General features: G+C 37.9%; 1 protein-coding gene across 1 annotated transcript; it reads right to left on the bottom strand.

Moving 5' to 3' along the window:
* Positions 1-1,689: 1,689 nt before the first annotated feature.
* LOC147001081 (aldo-keto reductase family 1 member C21) lies at positions 1,690-14,276 on the bottom strand. The gene is made up of 9 exons (XM_085831308.1): positions 14,137-14,276; positions 13,054-13,221; positions 12,122-12,238; positions 11,159-11,236; positions 10,828-10,950; positions 7,800-7,909; positions 6,882-7,047; positions 4,365-4,447; positions 1,690-1,898 (listed from the first exon to the last, which is right to left on the bottom strand). The coding sequence occupies exons 1-9, from the start codon at positions 14,218-14,220 to the stop codon at positions 1,856-1,858; spliced, it is 972 nt and encodes a 323-aa protein (XP_085687434.1). The 5' UTR covers positions 14,221-14,276; the 3' UTR covers positions 1,690-1,855.
* Between the last annotated feature and the right edge of the window lie 3,031 nt (positions 14,277-17,307).

Raw genomic sequence — 17,307 nt, 5'->3', positions numbered from 1 at the left:
ATTAGGAATTGGTCTACTTCAAAAGCCAGCTGTACCAGACTCAGGTATATACCCAAAGGACATCCCCCATCCTACCACAAAGACACTTGCTCAACTATGTTCATAGCAGTGTTATTATATCCAGAAACTGGAAACAACCTAGATGTCTCTTGACAAAAAAACAAAACAAAATGAAACAAAACAAAACAAAAAACAAAAATGAATAAAGAAAATGTGATACATATATCAATGTTATATTACTCAGCTACTATTTTAAAAGCAGATGGAACTAAAAAACAATTGTTCAAAGTGAGGTAACCGATACTCAGAAACACAAACACATGCACTCAGTTATAAGTAGTTATAGCTAATAAATGTATTTATTAAAACATTGTATAATCCACAGACCCAGATAGGCTAGCTAACAAGGAGGGCTTAAGGGGTGAAGTGCATGGATCTCCATGTTAAGGGAAAGCAGAATAGATTTTGTAGTGGTTTTCATATCAACCCAACCACAAATTCTTTGACCTACAATTTGCCCTGCCTGCAAGATATGTTCAAGTAAATGTGGTACAGAAGTTGTGGGAGTGTCCAATCGATGGGTTGTCCAACTTAAGACCAACTACACAAGAGAGGGCTCACATTTGACAATACCTAGATGTCCAGAAACCAGAAGATGGATAATCCAGAAACCCAAAATAGAACAAAACATGACTGGCTTGTTTTAAAAAGGCAATGAAATGATTCTTAGTGATATTCTGCTGTACTCATAGACCAGAGTTTAGCATAATCACTATCAGAGAGGTTTCATTCAGCAACTGATGGAAGCAGTTGTAGAAACCCACAGCCAAACACTAAGTGGAGATTGGGAAGCCTTGTGGAAGAGGGGTAGGAAGGATTGTAGGAGCCAGAGGAATTGGGGACCCTGAAGAACCATACCCACCCAATCAACAAATCAAGGCTCACACACAGAAACTGAAGCAACAATCAGAAAACTGTATTGGTCTGAGCTAGGTCCTCTACATATATTTCACGGTTGTATAGCTTGGTGTTTTTGTGATATTCCTAACAGTGGTTTGGGGTGTGTTTCTGACTTTTTTGAAGTCTGTTTCCTCCTACTGGGTCACCTAGTCTTATTCTAATATGTTATATCATCTTTGGATGATATCCCTAGCAAGCCAACTCTTTTCTGAAGGGAGATGGAGGGTCAGTGGATCTGGGAGTGAGGGGAGCTGACAGAGGGAGTAAAAAGTATAGAGAAAAACTGCAGTGGTGATGTGATATATATGAAAATAAGTAAATAAAAAAGTTATCTCCAGGAATGTTGTATTTGTTATTGGAATCTCATGAACTCTGCAAGTGGATTCACCTCTCACCCTGCTTTGACACTTGTGAACTAAATCTCATTCTTGTAAACATCAGAACTTCTATGCCTAAAATGCTTAATGTAGTTCTGGGTTTATTGTTCACTCTCCTCAATCTTTCTTACTGCATAATACACATTTTCCATCCCTGAGCTGAAGAAACCTAGATTAATAAATACCTGCTAACTTTCATCCTCAAAGAATGAAAATACTACCCGTTATTGTGGAAGAACTGTTCATAAAGTGGCTGATAGCTTCTACCATCCCCTAAACACAAACTCTAGCCAGATTAATTTGGGGTTGTCATGAGTCAGAGGAAGACAAAGCATTAAAACAGTACAGTGTCCTTGTCAAGTGCTGAAGAATGAGTCTTTTATTTGTTTTCAGAGTAGTATGATATTTTTTGTTATCTCCAGGAAGTTCTCAATTGCTCCAGAGAAGTGGCAAGTCTGTAGATGGCAGCAGCTGAGCAGTGTCCCACCCATAGGCCTTTCAGGAGACATCCTCACATACTAGTATTCATCCAAAAATGGAAAATTAGGGTGGCCCTCGAAACTGCAAGAACAAAGAATGTATACATAGTACAGTGAGTCATTCTGTATCTACAAGGAGTGATTTCTATGAAGCTGATTAACTGATTTTAGTGTAAAAGTATAAAAATTTCCCCCCTAAGGCACACAATCTTCTTTTCTTACTTTCAAAAACATTTGTTTCTACTTGGAAGGAAAACAATAGATCAATGATTCAGATCATTATTACCCTCCTTTCCCTAGTACTTAACATATAGAAGATAAAGAATAAAATGTCCAAACATGTATCTATTAAAAAATATAAAATAAAAAAGCAAAGAGAAGCTGGAGAGATATCTCAGTTTTTAAAAGAACTGACTGCTCTTCCAGAAGATCCAGTTGCTATTCACAATACCTACATGGTGGCTCACAACCATCTGTAACTGCAGTTCCAGAGGATGATATACTATGCCTTCTTCTGGCCTATATGGCACCTGGAATGCATGGGGTGCACAAATACATATAGGTAAAACCCATACACTTAAAAATATTTAAATAATAAATTTTAAAAAATAATTTTTTAACTAAGAAATAGTCAATATTTTATGTTAAAAATCGTCAAGGAAAGCAAACATTGTTCTACACAAGAAATGAAGTACTAATTGAAAAATGGTGAGATGGCTCAGTTGGGTAAGGCTATACGTAAAAATTGATGACTTGAGTTTTAGTGTTGGGACCTTTATATTAGGCGAGAAGCTTCAGTGGCAAGTGCTGATCTCCATGACATGCACCCACACAAATACATATACACCTATATACAAATAAATAAATGTAACAAATTAAAAATATTTGGGAATATATAGTTACTGATATTTAATTTCTTTCGTTTTAAACTGCATTTATCTTTATGATGTTTTATTTTATCATTAAGTCCAAGAACTATAAAATGATCATTAAATAATATGGCTCATTTCAGCTCAGAATGTGTGAATGAGTGGTTCTCTGACTCCTGTGCCTGCTCTTGAGGTTCTTTTCTTTCCATTGGGTTGCCTTGTCCCACCTCAGTGTGATGTTTGATCTTTATCTTATGATTTTGGAAAGCAAGATAAAGATACCTAGCTTTGCCTTATTATAATCTAATTTGAGATGATTGGTTGTTGTCTCTTAGAAACCTATTTTTTCTAATGTGAGACCTAAAGGGAGTGGATCTGGAGGTGAAGGGAGGTGGGGAAAAACTGGGAAGAGTATAGAGAGGGGAAATGGTAATCAGGATATATTGTATGGTAAACAAATCTATTTTCAATAAGAAGAAAATATGCATAATGCTACTTTGCATTATGTTTATAATTTTTATATATTACCATATTTTTCATTTTGAATTGATTTTCCCACTGCTTTCCCTCATTCATAATACATCTTATCTTGAATTCTATTGTTTTATATATAGAATGAAAAACACAGCTTCTTTGGACTTTAAATTATCTACAGCAGTGGGAATGTTTCTATACAGTATTCCATTTAAAAATCTGCATGTGTGTGTCCTTGTATATGTGTGTGAAGGTTTATTTGTGATTGCAGATGTGTATATACAAGTACGTACATGAATGTAGAGGACATAGAAACACTTAGGTGTAATCCTCAAGAATGCATTTGCCTCTCTTGAGGCTGGGTCTCTCACTGACCTTGTACTCTCTCACAGTTACCGTAGGATGGCTGACCTGCAAGCCTGGGGATCTCCATGTTATCACCTTCAGAACACTTAAATGACAAGAGTACACTATTGCACCCAGGCTTTAATCATATTTTCAGGAAGGAGCTTCAGTGGACTGAGCCATCTTTCAACATAACCCTGGGTCTTCAATGTTTTCCCAATAATTCCTTAGGACTCTACATTTACCTCTTTAAATTTTATAAGAGCTACAATAGTGAATGTGCTATCAAACACATCAAGCCAGCAGGTCTCTGACCTGAATATTTAGTTCCTGAACAAAAAGCACATCAGGAAAGAAGTTAACTTTTTAAACTATTAAAACCGTTGAATTTCCTGACTACAGTGAACAATTTTATATGCAGATGATGACATAGACTACAAGGTTGAGGGATCATACATTTAGGAAGATCAGGGTTTAAGCAAGTGCTGGAGAAAGGGACATGATGGCATGATATTGACATGGAAGTTCCTTGAAATGTCTACAGTGCATATTCACAAGACATACAGATTCAGACCATCACAGAGAATATGTAAATTCAGCAGTGATGTGGGCTTACCTAGTTTGCTCCCCAAAACAATACAGACCTTCAGGAACAACAACAGATAAATGTAATACTTGGACTTCTCACCCTGCTTCTGTGAATAAGGCCAGAACTAAGAACAGACTAGAAAGAATTCTAGAAGTTTCTTTTTCTGATTCTGGGCTCTGATTACCTTCAACTGATTTACATTTATTGAGATAACTTTAAAAGCATTCCTCCTGAAAATAAATGGAGTAAACATGTTAATGAAGTCACTTACGAGGCAGCAGGTATGTATCGCATATCTCTGTTCAGGCCATCAAGAACTTTCATATCCTCTGAACTCAGCTGGAATTCAAAAACCTACCACACAGATAGGAAACATTTTTGCAAATTTACATATTTAGACTGCTGTGCAAATGATTCAGTCTTGGAACTGAGGGACCTCACAACACAAATGAAAGAACCCATCCAAGTACAGAATAACCCCTCTGAGGTCAGACGAGGCAGAAAAACAATTCTAGCCACAGAATAACTAGTTGCATAGATGTTTTAAATATGAGAGTCCAAACATGGGAAGGGGTTGTTTTCATTCACTCATACAAATATTAGTGGTGTAAAAAAAATCCTCTTAATAAAAAAATTACTCACTACAGGATTTGTAGATACTTGACATAAAATTACATTTAAAGTGGTTGAATACCTAAGTGTTAAAATAAATGTTTGTACAAAAATTACAAAATAGTTATTGGTGTTCTCTTCAGAAAATTGTCTCTAGTACCAATGCATTCAAGGATTTTTCTCCCACTTTCTCTTTTATTAGGTTTAGTGTATCTGGTTTCATGTTGAGGTCCTTGATCCACTTGGTGATAAGTATGGATCTATTTGTACTCTTCTTTATGCAGACACACAGTTAGACCAGCACCATTTGTTGAAGATGACTTCTTTTTTGATTGTAGGGGTTTGGCTTCTTTGTGAAAATTAAGTGTCTGTAATTGTATGGGTTTATTTCTGGGTCTTCAAGTCTGTTCCATCAGTCTTCCTGCCTGTTTCTATACCAACACCATGCAGTTTTTATTACTATTGCTCTGTATTCCAGCTTGAGATCAGATATGGTGATATCTCCAGGAAATCTTCTATTGTTAGGATTGTTTGGGCTATTCTGGGTGTTTTTTGTTTTGTTTTGTTTTTTCCATTTGAAATTAAGAATTTCTCTGTCAAGGTCTGTGAAAATATTGTGTTGGAAATCTTGATGGGGATTGCATTGAATGTGTAGAATGATTTTGGTAAGATGACCATTTTCACTATATTAATCCTGCCGATCCATGAGCATGGGAGATCTTTCTATCTTCTACTATCTTCTTAATTTCTTTCTTCATGGGCTTTCTTCTTGTCATACAGGTCTTTGCCTTGCTTGGTTAGACTTACACCAAGATATTTTATGTTATTTGTGGCTACTATGATGGGTGTTACTTCCCCATCTCATTTCTCAGTGCATTTATCATTTGTATAAAGAATGTCCACTGCTTTCTTTGAGTTAATTTTTTATGCAACCAATTTGCTGAAGGTTTTTTTTTGTTGTTGTTTTTTGCTTTTTTTTTTGTTTTGTTTTGTTTTTAATCAGCTGTTGGAGTCCTCTGATAGTTTTTGGAGTCAATTATGTATACTATCATATCATGTGCAAATAATGATAGCCTGACTTCTTCCTTTCCAATTTGTATCCCATTGTTCTCCATTTGTTGTTTTATTGATCTAGATAGAACTTCAAATACAATACTCAGTAAATAGGGAGAGTGTGGGCAACCTTGTCTTGTCTAATTTTACTGGGATTTATTCAAATTTCTTTCCATTTAGTTTTATGTTTGCTATTGGTCTGCTGTAATTTTGGCATTGCTTTTTATTAAATTTAGGTATGTGCCTTGAACCCTTGGTCTCTCCAAGACTTTTAACATGAAGGGGTGTTAGATTTTGTCAAAAGATTTTTATCATCGAATGAGAAAATCATGTGTGTGTTTTTGTTATTTTTCTTTGTTTATATAGTGGATTATATTGATGGATTTTCTTTTTTAATTTTTATTAGATATTTTCTTTATTTACATTTAAAATTTTATCCCCTTTCCTAGTTTTTTCTCGGAAAAATCCCGTATCCCCCGCCCTCCCCAACCCACCCACTCCAATTCCTGAACTTGGCATTCCCCAATACTGGGGCATAGAGCCTTCATGGGCTGGATGAGCATGAACAGGCTGGATGGACGCCCCTGGCATATATGTAGAAGAGCTGCCTGTCCTATCTCAGCCGGAGAGAATGCATCAAATCCTGCAGAGACTTGATGCACCAGGGTTGGGAGAGAATTGGAGAGACACACCCTTTTCACAGATGAAGAGGAGGGAGGATGGGGTGAGGGAGTCTGTCAAGGGGAGGAAGTGTGGGAACTTTGGGGATATAAATAAATAATTATTTTTTAAATATACAAAATAATTTGCAGACTGAAAATTATCTACTCCAGGTGCTTTATTTCAGAAGAAAAAGTGTTATTTCATTCACTTAGGTTTACTAAGAACACTTTAAATGCAATGCTGAGACTAAAATCTGTCTTCATTCCAATTCTAATTATATATTGCAGCAAAACTGTGGTGCTGTCACAAAATAGGACGTAAACCTTCAGATGTATATAAAACACAAGCATGGGAAAGTAAGGCAGAAGGAGAGCACACATGCAAGGCTTCTGAGTGGCCAAAGAAGTCCATATGGTAAATTGGTATGTGCAATGTGGAAGCTCACAATCTCACTCATTACCTGCATGTTCTCTTTGATCCGCTCCTCTTTAAGACTGGTGCTGAGGACCACAATCCCACGCTGTAACTGATAGCGAAGGGCAATCAAGGCTGGAGTTCGATTATATTTTTTTGCCATGGAACCAAGAACTGGTTCATCCAAGAGAACAGGGGAGTTCTGGTCTACCCTGGAATGAAATGTAGGTAGGTTAGATATCTCAGGCTATAGCATGTAAAGAAGTTTCAAATAACCACAAAGGAGGCCCTAGAGAAGGGATGTTCTTAAATGTGTACCTGAACATGTGTAACAACATTGCAAACTTGTATTTTTTCTAAAATGCAAATTCTCTCTGTTTCCAAATCACCTGAGTGAGTTCAAGACTTTGAATTGTGTAGCGTGAAGTTTTACACTCTATCTGACTTTGTTCTGGGATGTGGTCACAGTACCAGCCCCCTCCCAGCTTCCCTTGAATCCATGGATAAAAGACAAACACAGTTGTTCAATTTCAAATTGCCTTTTTGGAACAATTGCTGAGCACTACTATCTTCAGCCTAGAAAAGCATGCCCATGTCAGTTTATTATCTCAGTCTCTCCCACCTGCTCTTAACTTCAGATGCTAAACTCCCCTAACTGCCCACTTGCAGGAGTGGCCTGTGTGGCCACTCTCTTTTTAAGATCTCACATGGTTGCCTGGTTCTCCACTCTCCAAAACATGGTAAATGCCCTTTTCCTCCTTTCCATCTCTCCTTTTCCTCTCAGGACCTGGAAGTCCTGACTGTACCTTCCCCCCAGCAATGGGCTCATGGCTTCTTTACTTACAGATCAACAGCCAATTGGCAAACATGACCTTAACATCAGAACCACCCCCTACAGAATTGCAAGACTAAAGGTATGCCAAAACACTTATTAATTTGTAATTAATTTTAATGAACCCATTACCATCCTTTATATCGTTGTGTTCCCAGAACACCATAGGCAACCAATACAATATCTTTTGATTTGCAGAAATCCAGAAGTTTCATTTGGTTGAGATAAGGATGGCATTCTACCTGCAGATGAATGAAGAAAGATACTATATTACATGAAAGCACACATTGATATAAAGAACATGTTAAAATATTATAAACTACATTAGGAAAGCCTATACAACAAAGTGTGAGCTCAATATAACATCACCAAAAGTTAAGTGTAGAGCTTCCTACCCATTCTGATGCAAGAAACATTAATTAATAGGACAAGATCATTAACAAAGAAATGAAAATAGAGGTTCCTGAGAAGTAGAAAGAGATTAGGGCTGGCTTGAGAATGAAAGAATAAAAGATGGAGGGGGGTTGACTATGGAACATATATAAACTTTAAAAAGAACAAGTACAATTTTTAAGTGTTTAAAACAAAATGTTGGAAATTTGTCTTAGTTTGGATTTTCCTTCTTGAACAGACACCATGACCAAGGCAACTCTCATAAGGATAACATTTCATTGGGGCTGGCTTACAGGTTCAGAGGTTCAGTCCATTATCATGAAGGTGGGAACATGGCAGCATCCAGGCAGGCTTAGTGCAGGAGCTGAGAGTTCTACTTACAACTTCATCTGCAGGATGCTAACAGAATACTGGTTTCAAGGCATCTAGGATGATGTATTTAAAGCCCACACCTCCAGTGACACATCTACTCCAACAAGGACACACCTTCTAACAGTGCCACTCCCTGGGACAAGCATATAGAAACCATAACATTCTCCTCCCTGGACCCCATAGTTTTGTTCAAACACATGAGTTTATGGGAGTCATACCTAAACATAGTATACTGCAAAGTACATTTAGTATGCATAGTATACTTCCAAAGTCCCTATAGTCTATAGCAGTCTCAACAATGTTAAAAGTCCAAAGTTCAAAGTTTCTTTTGAGATTCATCCAATCACTTAACTATAATCCACAAAGCAAGCCAAGAAATCACAACTCCACACTCTGAATCTCCATGTCTGATTTTGAACCCATCTTCAGATCTCCAACTCCATTTTCATCTCTGTTAAAGTCAAATATATCTCCTGGGTTGGTTCTACTCCCTATTAGCTGCTTTCCTCTGCAGATAGTTCATGGCTCCAGCATCTCGAACATGTTGAGGTCTCCAAGGCAACTTCAATATTACACATTTTTATTTCACTGTCTGGTGTTCACACAGATTATCTGGGCTCCTTCAACAGGCTGGTGTCACTTCTCCAACTCTGCCCTCTGTAGCACTCTAAACTTAGGTTAGTTCACTGCACTGCTGCTGCTGTTCATGATGATCATCCATGGTACTGACATCTACAATACACTGGGGTCTTCTGCTGTGACTAGGCTTCACCAATAGCCTATCATAGACCCTCTTCATGGTGTCAAGCCTCAAATTCTTGGCATGACCCCATCAGTCCTAGGACATCAACTACAACTGAGACTGCACCTTCACCACTGACCTTCCATGGCCTCTGACAATGTCAAGCCTCAGCTGCTCTTCATGACCCCCTTAAGCCTTCACAAGTACCACTTGGGTGAGTCTTACACATTGCCAAGTACACCTGCATCAGGAAGTACAATCTTGGCTACCTCTGGAATACAGCTTCTTTGTACTCTCAGAAACACCTCCCATAAAATTTCACCTCAGTGACGCTGGTGTCTTCTTAATCACCACTAGTTGTTTAAGCTCCAGCTAACTAGCATCAATTGTCCCAGTAATCCTTTCTGTTTTGGACTTTACAGCCAGAGCCACATGGCCAAAGCTGCCAAGTTCTGCTGCTTGCTGGGGCTGGAACAAGCCCCAGAAGAATACTTATGATATCAACCTTAGGCCTCCACATATACATCAACACAAATTGCATGTACACGATAAGCACATATGTAAGAGAAAAACCATATAGAATGGAATGTAATAAACTCTGTATATTTCCATAATGCTAATACAACTGCAAAAGAATATGTATCCTCATTACTAGGAGAAGTTTTACTATATAACCTCCTTTCTCATATCTAACTTTTACTTGTCTAATGAATGCTGTTGTTAATACCTGAAAGAATGGAGCCAGAGATACAAAGAAACTATTTCACAACTCATTTGATTCCATCAACTGGGAGAGTGTATTGAACCATGCTCAGAAACAGAGTCCATTGAAGTCTTGTTCAAAGTTTCTGAGTTTAATTTTACATACCCAAAATAATACCACAACAAAAAATAAACATCTGCCCTCTAACCTGGATGAGAATTGTAGTCTGCTTTACTTAATTTTTAGTATTGCTTAAGTTGTGGTCCATAATCAACAAAGCATATGAGCCCAATGAAACCCATCATCTGTTATTGACACAGCATCCTTGATTCCTGGTAATCTCACACTTTCTCAATCTTTTCTAGGTATTGTTGCTTACACTTTTGTCCCCCTGTTAATCATTGTCCATTCCTAATACATTGAATATAAGTTCACTTTCCCATTTAGAGTGTGATTACTGACCACAGACTACTTTGGTCATCCTTACTTTTCTAAAGTTTATCAAGAAAAGGAACCACTAGCCAGGCGTGGTGGTTCACGCCTTTAATCCCAGCACTCGGGAGGCAGAGGCAGGCGATTTTCTGAGTTCGAGGCCAGCCTGCTCTACAGAGTGAGTTCCAGGACAGCCAGGGCTATACAGAGAAGAAACCCTGTCTCAAGAAAAAATAATAAATAAATAAATAAATAAATAAAAATAAATAAAAATAAATAAATAAATAAATAAATAAATAAATAAATAAATAAAAAGGATCTATTGGCTTGTGCCAGGGCTATATAGAGAAGAAACCCTGTCTCAAGAAAAAATAATCAATCAATCAATCAATCAATCAATAAAAGGATCTATTGGCTTGTGCTGTTCCACAAAGCTAATATGAATGCTAGCAGAATATCTATCAACCAATGGCAAGAAAGGACACAGAAATGAACAAGAAGAGGCTGAGGATCCTCACCTGGTTGCATACCGGCTTGTACTTGAGCCCAGGCTTATTCAGAATCATCTCCAACTGTCTATAGTTAAAGTTAGATACCCCAATGGACTTGGTTAGTCCTGCATCCTTACACTTCTCCATGGCCTGGGGAAGAAAATATACACACAAAATACTTTCTAGAGTTGTTTACTACTTAGATTTCTACTACATAAAGCCATGAATGTGACCTCAGCCCTTGGAAATAGCTTCAGTTTTTATGACAGAAGGTATACTCTACTCTCATAAATGAAATTGTGGACTGACTTTATCCTCTGTATGCACTACTCCTGTGATCTGGGATTCTAGCACTTACCTCCCAGGTGGCACAGAGATCCACTCTGTCAAATATTAACTTTCCATGTTTATCTACTGGAAAATTTTCTTCTCCTGGCTAGAATAGAAACAAATGTTAAAGTAACCTGTCAACAAATGCCTTTTCCAACCAATAGCAATACTTCTAGGTAAAGGAAGAACAGAGAACTAAATCTCCTTAAGACAGATGGGTCATATTTAATGTAATAATATTTGTCATGTATTTTGAATATTGAGTTATATGAAACACCCTTCAATGGTAGGATTCTCTTTTCTTATATATATTATATGGTTTTTTTTTGTTTTGTTTTTTTTTTTTTTTTTTGGTGGTTTTTCGAGACAGGGTTTCTCTGTGTAGCTCTGGCTGTCCTGGAACTCACTTTGTAGACCAGGCTGGCCTCGAACTCAGAAATCTGCCTGCCTCTGCCTCCCGAGTGCTGGGATTAAAGGCGTGCGCCACCACGCCTGGCATATTATATGTTTTTATAAATATTGTATCTCTGTGTCATTATGAAATGTGTTTGTTGGCTTTTATGATTATTTATAGTTGACCACTTGGTGGATAAACAATCTGAGGTCTCTTTCCTGAGAAGATTATCTAACTTGCTTTCAGCATTCCTTAGTTGTTTTTTGTATGCTTGTTTTTTGGCTAATATTTGGCCACATGAGACCTTCCCCTTCCACATTAACATGTCTACTGTCCTTGTTCAGCTCGACTCTGGTCAGCACATTGGTGAAATTTCATGGGTATAGCTTCTCTGATATCTCTAGAAGATGTAATCTCACAACAAACTTTCTACTCTCCTGGACCATAAAATCATTCTTCCCCCTCCTCTCTTAAGATCTCTGAGCCTCAGCAGGATGTGTAGTTTAGATTCATTGAAGCTATAGCTGCCATATCATAGACACTATAATTCCAAACTATACTCTATATGAAATATTTCTGGAATTTCAGGCAACATACTTTCAGGGCCATTGGGAAATGAATGAGATACAGGTCCACATAGTCGAACTGGAGTTTTTGCAGTGACCGTTCCAAGGAAGATCTCACAAGTTCTGGGCGAAGGCTAGTACACCAAAGCTGCAATTGAAGATAGAATTTAAATTGAATTAATAAATTCTAATAATAAATCATTTGCTTCAGCTAATACAAAGATATTTTTCCTACTGATTTGAAATTGATGTGCACCAAACGGCCTTTAATCTGATCTAACCACTCAAATACCTCTTTATTATGAACTCATCAATGTTTTTCATCAATACTATATTTCCCTGGATTGAAAATGTGAAAGATGTGTCTCGTCTAATGTTCTTACCCAGACAACTCAATATGGAAGAGTTAGTTGGGTGAGTATCCACATATGTGTGATGTTTTGCTTATGCAGTATGCACCTGTGTACATCAAATGTCAATCGTGGATTCTTATCTCCGTTACTCTGCCTTGTATAATATTTAATTCATGTAACTATGGGAAAAATATTTTCAATGTTTTGTTTTATATTACATATAATATAAATAGGATTAGTTATATCTTACTTAAAATTGGAAGTCTTATCCTATTTTCTCCTACTAAAAAAAGTATCTAACCTGTTCAGAGTGTTGAAAACTACTAAAATGTTATCCATGAGATAAGTAAGACTGCCTTTTCCCATAGTCCAGTTTACATCATATTGCTATGAAATAAGGTGCAGAAATGAGAGGCATAAAATTCATGAATCTAATGACATTGATAATGAGAAAGCCACTCTCTGTGACTTAAGATTATATTCAATACACAAATGCATGTGAATTAAAGATAGATAAGAAAATACAATTCACTAATAATCACTGATACAATCATATGAATATCTCTTCAAATATTATTGTTCATTCACGGATAAATTATGTAAGCAGTACCTTTGAGGTGTAAAATATATCTTCTCTCCTTACAGTGCCATCAGCAATCTTGCTTCTGATGGCCTCTCCTACATGATCTTCGGTATTATAGACAGAAGCAGAATCAAAGTGATGGAAACCAGCATCTATAGCTATTTTGGTGAGCTCCTTGGCTTTACTCATGGGATACTAAAAAGAAACAAAAACAGTATCATTTATAGATGAATAGTCATGATTCAGAACATTTTGAGGCACAAAATATGACCTTCTCTGCTATCAGATTTATCCTGTGTCTTTTGTAGTAATAATTCCAGCTAAGATTAAGATCTCTGTCTATGGGGTAACAAGAGTGAGTCAATCTGAGAGCTTCTTTTGTGTTTGGCAATTACAGGCTAGCCATTGTTATAAGAGATAACTGCTAGCACCTAAGATCCAGTACTCACTACAGGGAATCATAAGAATTTTAAACAAAAATTTACACAAGAAAATATATTCCATTTGACATAAAAAATTAAACGTGGTATTAAAGGAATGACTTCATGATCCAAGACCCTGAACTTAAGTCAAAATTTCAGGAAGACAACTATTTTATGATTTCAGAAGAAAAACAGGCATCCCTGCCTCTACATAAATGTTATTTGCAACAGAGCTCAATCATGTCTAAATGCCTTCACTAAGTTCCTGGGTTTTGCTAGGCCATTTTATTTCTAGTTTTTTCTTTTGCATCAAGAATGGTTAATGAAGTTAGCTCTTCAACCAAAATCCATTACAACAGCATTGGAAAGGCTGAGGGAAATTAAAGGTTAAAGACCAATATGTTTGTGAGTGGTAACTCTGAAACATTAACATCCAGAAAAAGAAGACAGAAAGTCACTTGCTTAGCCCATACTGTTCAATTAAAATGAGATAGTTAGTCAAACACAAAGCAGAGCACCATATTAAAGGGCTCACACACCTTATCAAAGAAACTTTATTGCAATAACAGCTTTCCCAGTTGACTTTAAAATAGCACCTGAAAGTGAGTGACTTTACAAATCACACAGAGTTACACTCATTCTGATTCTATTTCTTCTAGACCCTCAAACCCAGCAACCCTGGTCTTACCTCTAAAGGAATAGCAGTACCAAAACCCAGCACTGGAATGAAGTTACCATCGTTCAATATGACACAATGACATTTGGAGTTCATTATCTGTCCCTCTTCAAAATAAGCTGGCTCAGCTTGATGTTTGCCTTCACAGAGCACTTTAGTAATGAGAACTCCTCTTCTGCTTTCCTTGCTAATATATAATCTGTGTCATGTGTGGGAGTTAATGTGTGTTTATACAAGTTACAAAGAAATGAGATCCAGTTAGCTTATAAAGAAGAAAAAAATACTTGTTTTCCTTTTATTGAAAGTGGACTTTTTTAATACAATGTATGCTGATTATTCTTTTCCCTCCCTTCAGTCCTTCCTACTTTCTCTCCCACTCAGATCCATCCCCTGTCTTTCTTCCATTAGAAAACAAACAGGCTTCGAAAGGAATAATATATATATATATATATATATATATATATATGTGTGTGTGTGTGTATATAATTGTATAGTATATTATTATATGTTATATATAATTATGTATAATATAATATTATGTATTATATAATACAATTTGATAACATATGAATGAACAAAAACTAACACATTGGAATAGGGTAGGACAAATAGAAAGAAAAGAACCTTTGTTGTAAAAGGCACGATAAATATAGATTCAGACTCACTCATTTGCACACTCAGAAACATTCACACATACATGCATACATGTATCATGTTATATATGACATATACTCTATATATGATAATAATTTAAAATAAGGCACAAATGACCTCTACCCCTAAGCAGAAGGCAGCTTAGCAGTGGGCACAAAAGCCTCTGGCAGGAGCCATTGCAAGAAGAAAACAGGTGATGGAGAGATAAGAATGATGAAGAAGAGATAGAGGAGTGATTCATTCATGTCCTGTGAAGAGAGGTAGAACTGGTGATGTGACAGCAGTGACAGGTGAGAAAGAGGCTTGAAGTCAATGGTGGATCAAGTCATTGCCCAGGTGGGGAGACCAGGTGGTATGCACCAGCAGCCAGTGCTTAAGCAGGTACAAACTCAGCTGGCAATCAAGCAGCTTGGACAGGGGTTCACTCTACATCTGGACAATGATGGAGATCTGACATGAGGAAGGGTCCACTTTGTAGGTTGGATTTCCTTGAAGGACCATCGCTGTGTTCTGTGATGCTGCTGAGGGCCATTAGTTGGTTAGTGGCAGTGATGTGGCTCCAGTCTGGGTTGATGTCTTAGGAGCATGTTGTCCTGTAACAACATGCAGATGTCCATAATCTTTGATGTGGCTTTAGTCCGTGTTGATGTCCACGGGCTGTACTGTCCCTGGAGACCATATTGATGTGAATGGCCTATGCTGCCACCTGAGACAGTAGTGATGACCAAGTCTGGGCTGCTGCTGAGGGCCATGTCTGGGTCCAAGGTTTGAGTTGTTGTACATCGATGTAGCTGCCTGCAGCTACATGAGCAGGGTTCCCAAAGGAAGGCTGGGGCTGTATGGGAGAAACTGTGAGAGAAATAAGGAGCCAGGACAAAAGTTATCTGATCAAGGCAAATGTTTACTTAAGAGTCTGAGCTTATATAGGGGGGATCCCATCCCCCAAAATGCCAGGATCTTGTTTTGTCAGGATAGTGTCAGGAGAACAGGCTCAGCCTCTCAGCAGTTAGTGGTGTCTTGGAGAAAAGTTGCAAATGTGGCAGGACAATAGACCTTATCTAGGTCAGAAGACTCCACCCTAGGTGGGCTAGCTGACAGTGACAGAACAGGTCTAAGCCAGCCTGCTCAAGGCTGGGGGAGACTACAATTCCTCCCTTATTACTTATTAAAAATTAGCTGAACTGGGGCATAAAATGTACTTATGCTCCATGGTCCTGCCTGGGAACTATGGTAGCTGGTGGCCTAGCCTGTCTTAGGACTGTGTATAATTGAAGTTATTCTTATCCACCCTGGAGAACATGTGCCGCTTGTTGTTTGTTTGTTTGTTTGTTTGTTTCACAAACATGGCATTTTAGTGTTTATTATGAACAAACACAGCCTATTGGCAGATGCCTCTGTCTTAGATTAAAATAAGCCATAGACCCAGTGGCCCATCATTGGCTGTGTCCCTCATTACACACCTTTTCCCCAATCAGACCAAAGCCACAATATGCACTCAATGCATCTCTTCATATCAATGAATTACTGCCATCTGGGCTTGCTGAAGGTGAGCCTACATGGAGGTAACTGTCCTGCTTGAAATACAAGTTAAAAGCAACAGGATTAAGCTTGTCTGTGGGGAAGTTCAGGTACTCTATTCAGTTACAAATTGATCAAGCCCAAGCTCTGTCCTCCAGGTGTGGGGAGGTGGCTTTCAGATTCAACAGAAAAGCTGTTACTTCTCATGTTAATAGGCTATGCTCCAAGTTAACTCTGCTGGCTAGTAAAATTTTTAGCTATCTTTATAATAGGGTCTCTAATATTGAATTTATTTCTAGACCAGTCCATGATTGAGTCAGAATAACTGGTCACATAAAAGGAAAGAGAAGAGTCATTATAACTCCTTTTGCTTAATTTTTCTAAATCAGGTTCCAGTCTCCTATGTTCTCTGTCCCTCAAGGTTAAAAAGCTTGAAGCAAGGCAGTTTAGCTTGTATAATCTGGGACAAAGGCAAGCAAAAGTGGGACAAGAACATATACTCAATACAGCTTTCTCTCACCATTGTCAGAACACTCAGCAAGCTCACAGGTCAGCCTGACACATGAATCATTCTGGCAGTGAAAGACCCCCCAAGGGAGACCCTCACTCAAGTCTCGGGAACATCACGCTCCCAGTAGGACACTGAGATCGACTTGCTGTAATCACACGAGGAAGTTTTATTGAAAACAAGATGGAACGAGAGAGAGCTCAAGCCAGCATGCTGGGGTCGAGACTCATACACCACACATGGAGTAGAGGAGTTTCGACCCCAGCCTGAAATTTTACAGAGCTTATAAAGGCAAAAACTACAAACCAGGGGGAGGAAGGGGGAGGAAATAGGGGTAATTCAAAACCATAAATCTATCTAACAGTTAGGTCATGCTTCACATGAGACGACACACCTGGGGCGTTGGAACATTCTTCGGTTGTTCCAGGAACTATTTGTTTAAGAATGTTCTGGGAGTAGCTAAGGCCCGAGGGTCAAGTGTTTGGGACTCAAGTGTCTATGAC

This window comes from Mus caroli, unplaced genomic scaffold (assembly GCF_978045245.1).
Source record: "Mus caroli unplaced genomic scaffold, Mus_caroli_1 scaffold_15, whole genome shotgun sequence".
NCBI lineage: Eukaryota > Metazoa > Chordata > Mammalia > Rodentia > Muridae > Mus > Mus caroli.
Note: the sequence above shows the minus strand (reverse complement) of the source record. Positions and strands in the feature narration are given on the sequence as shown.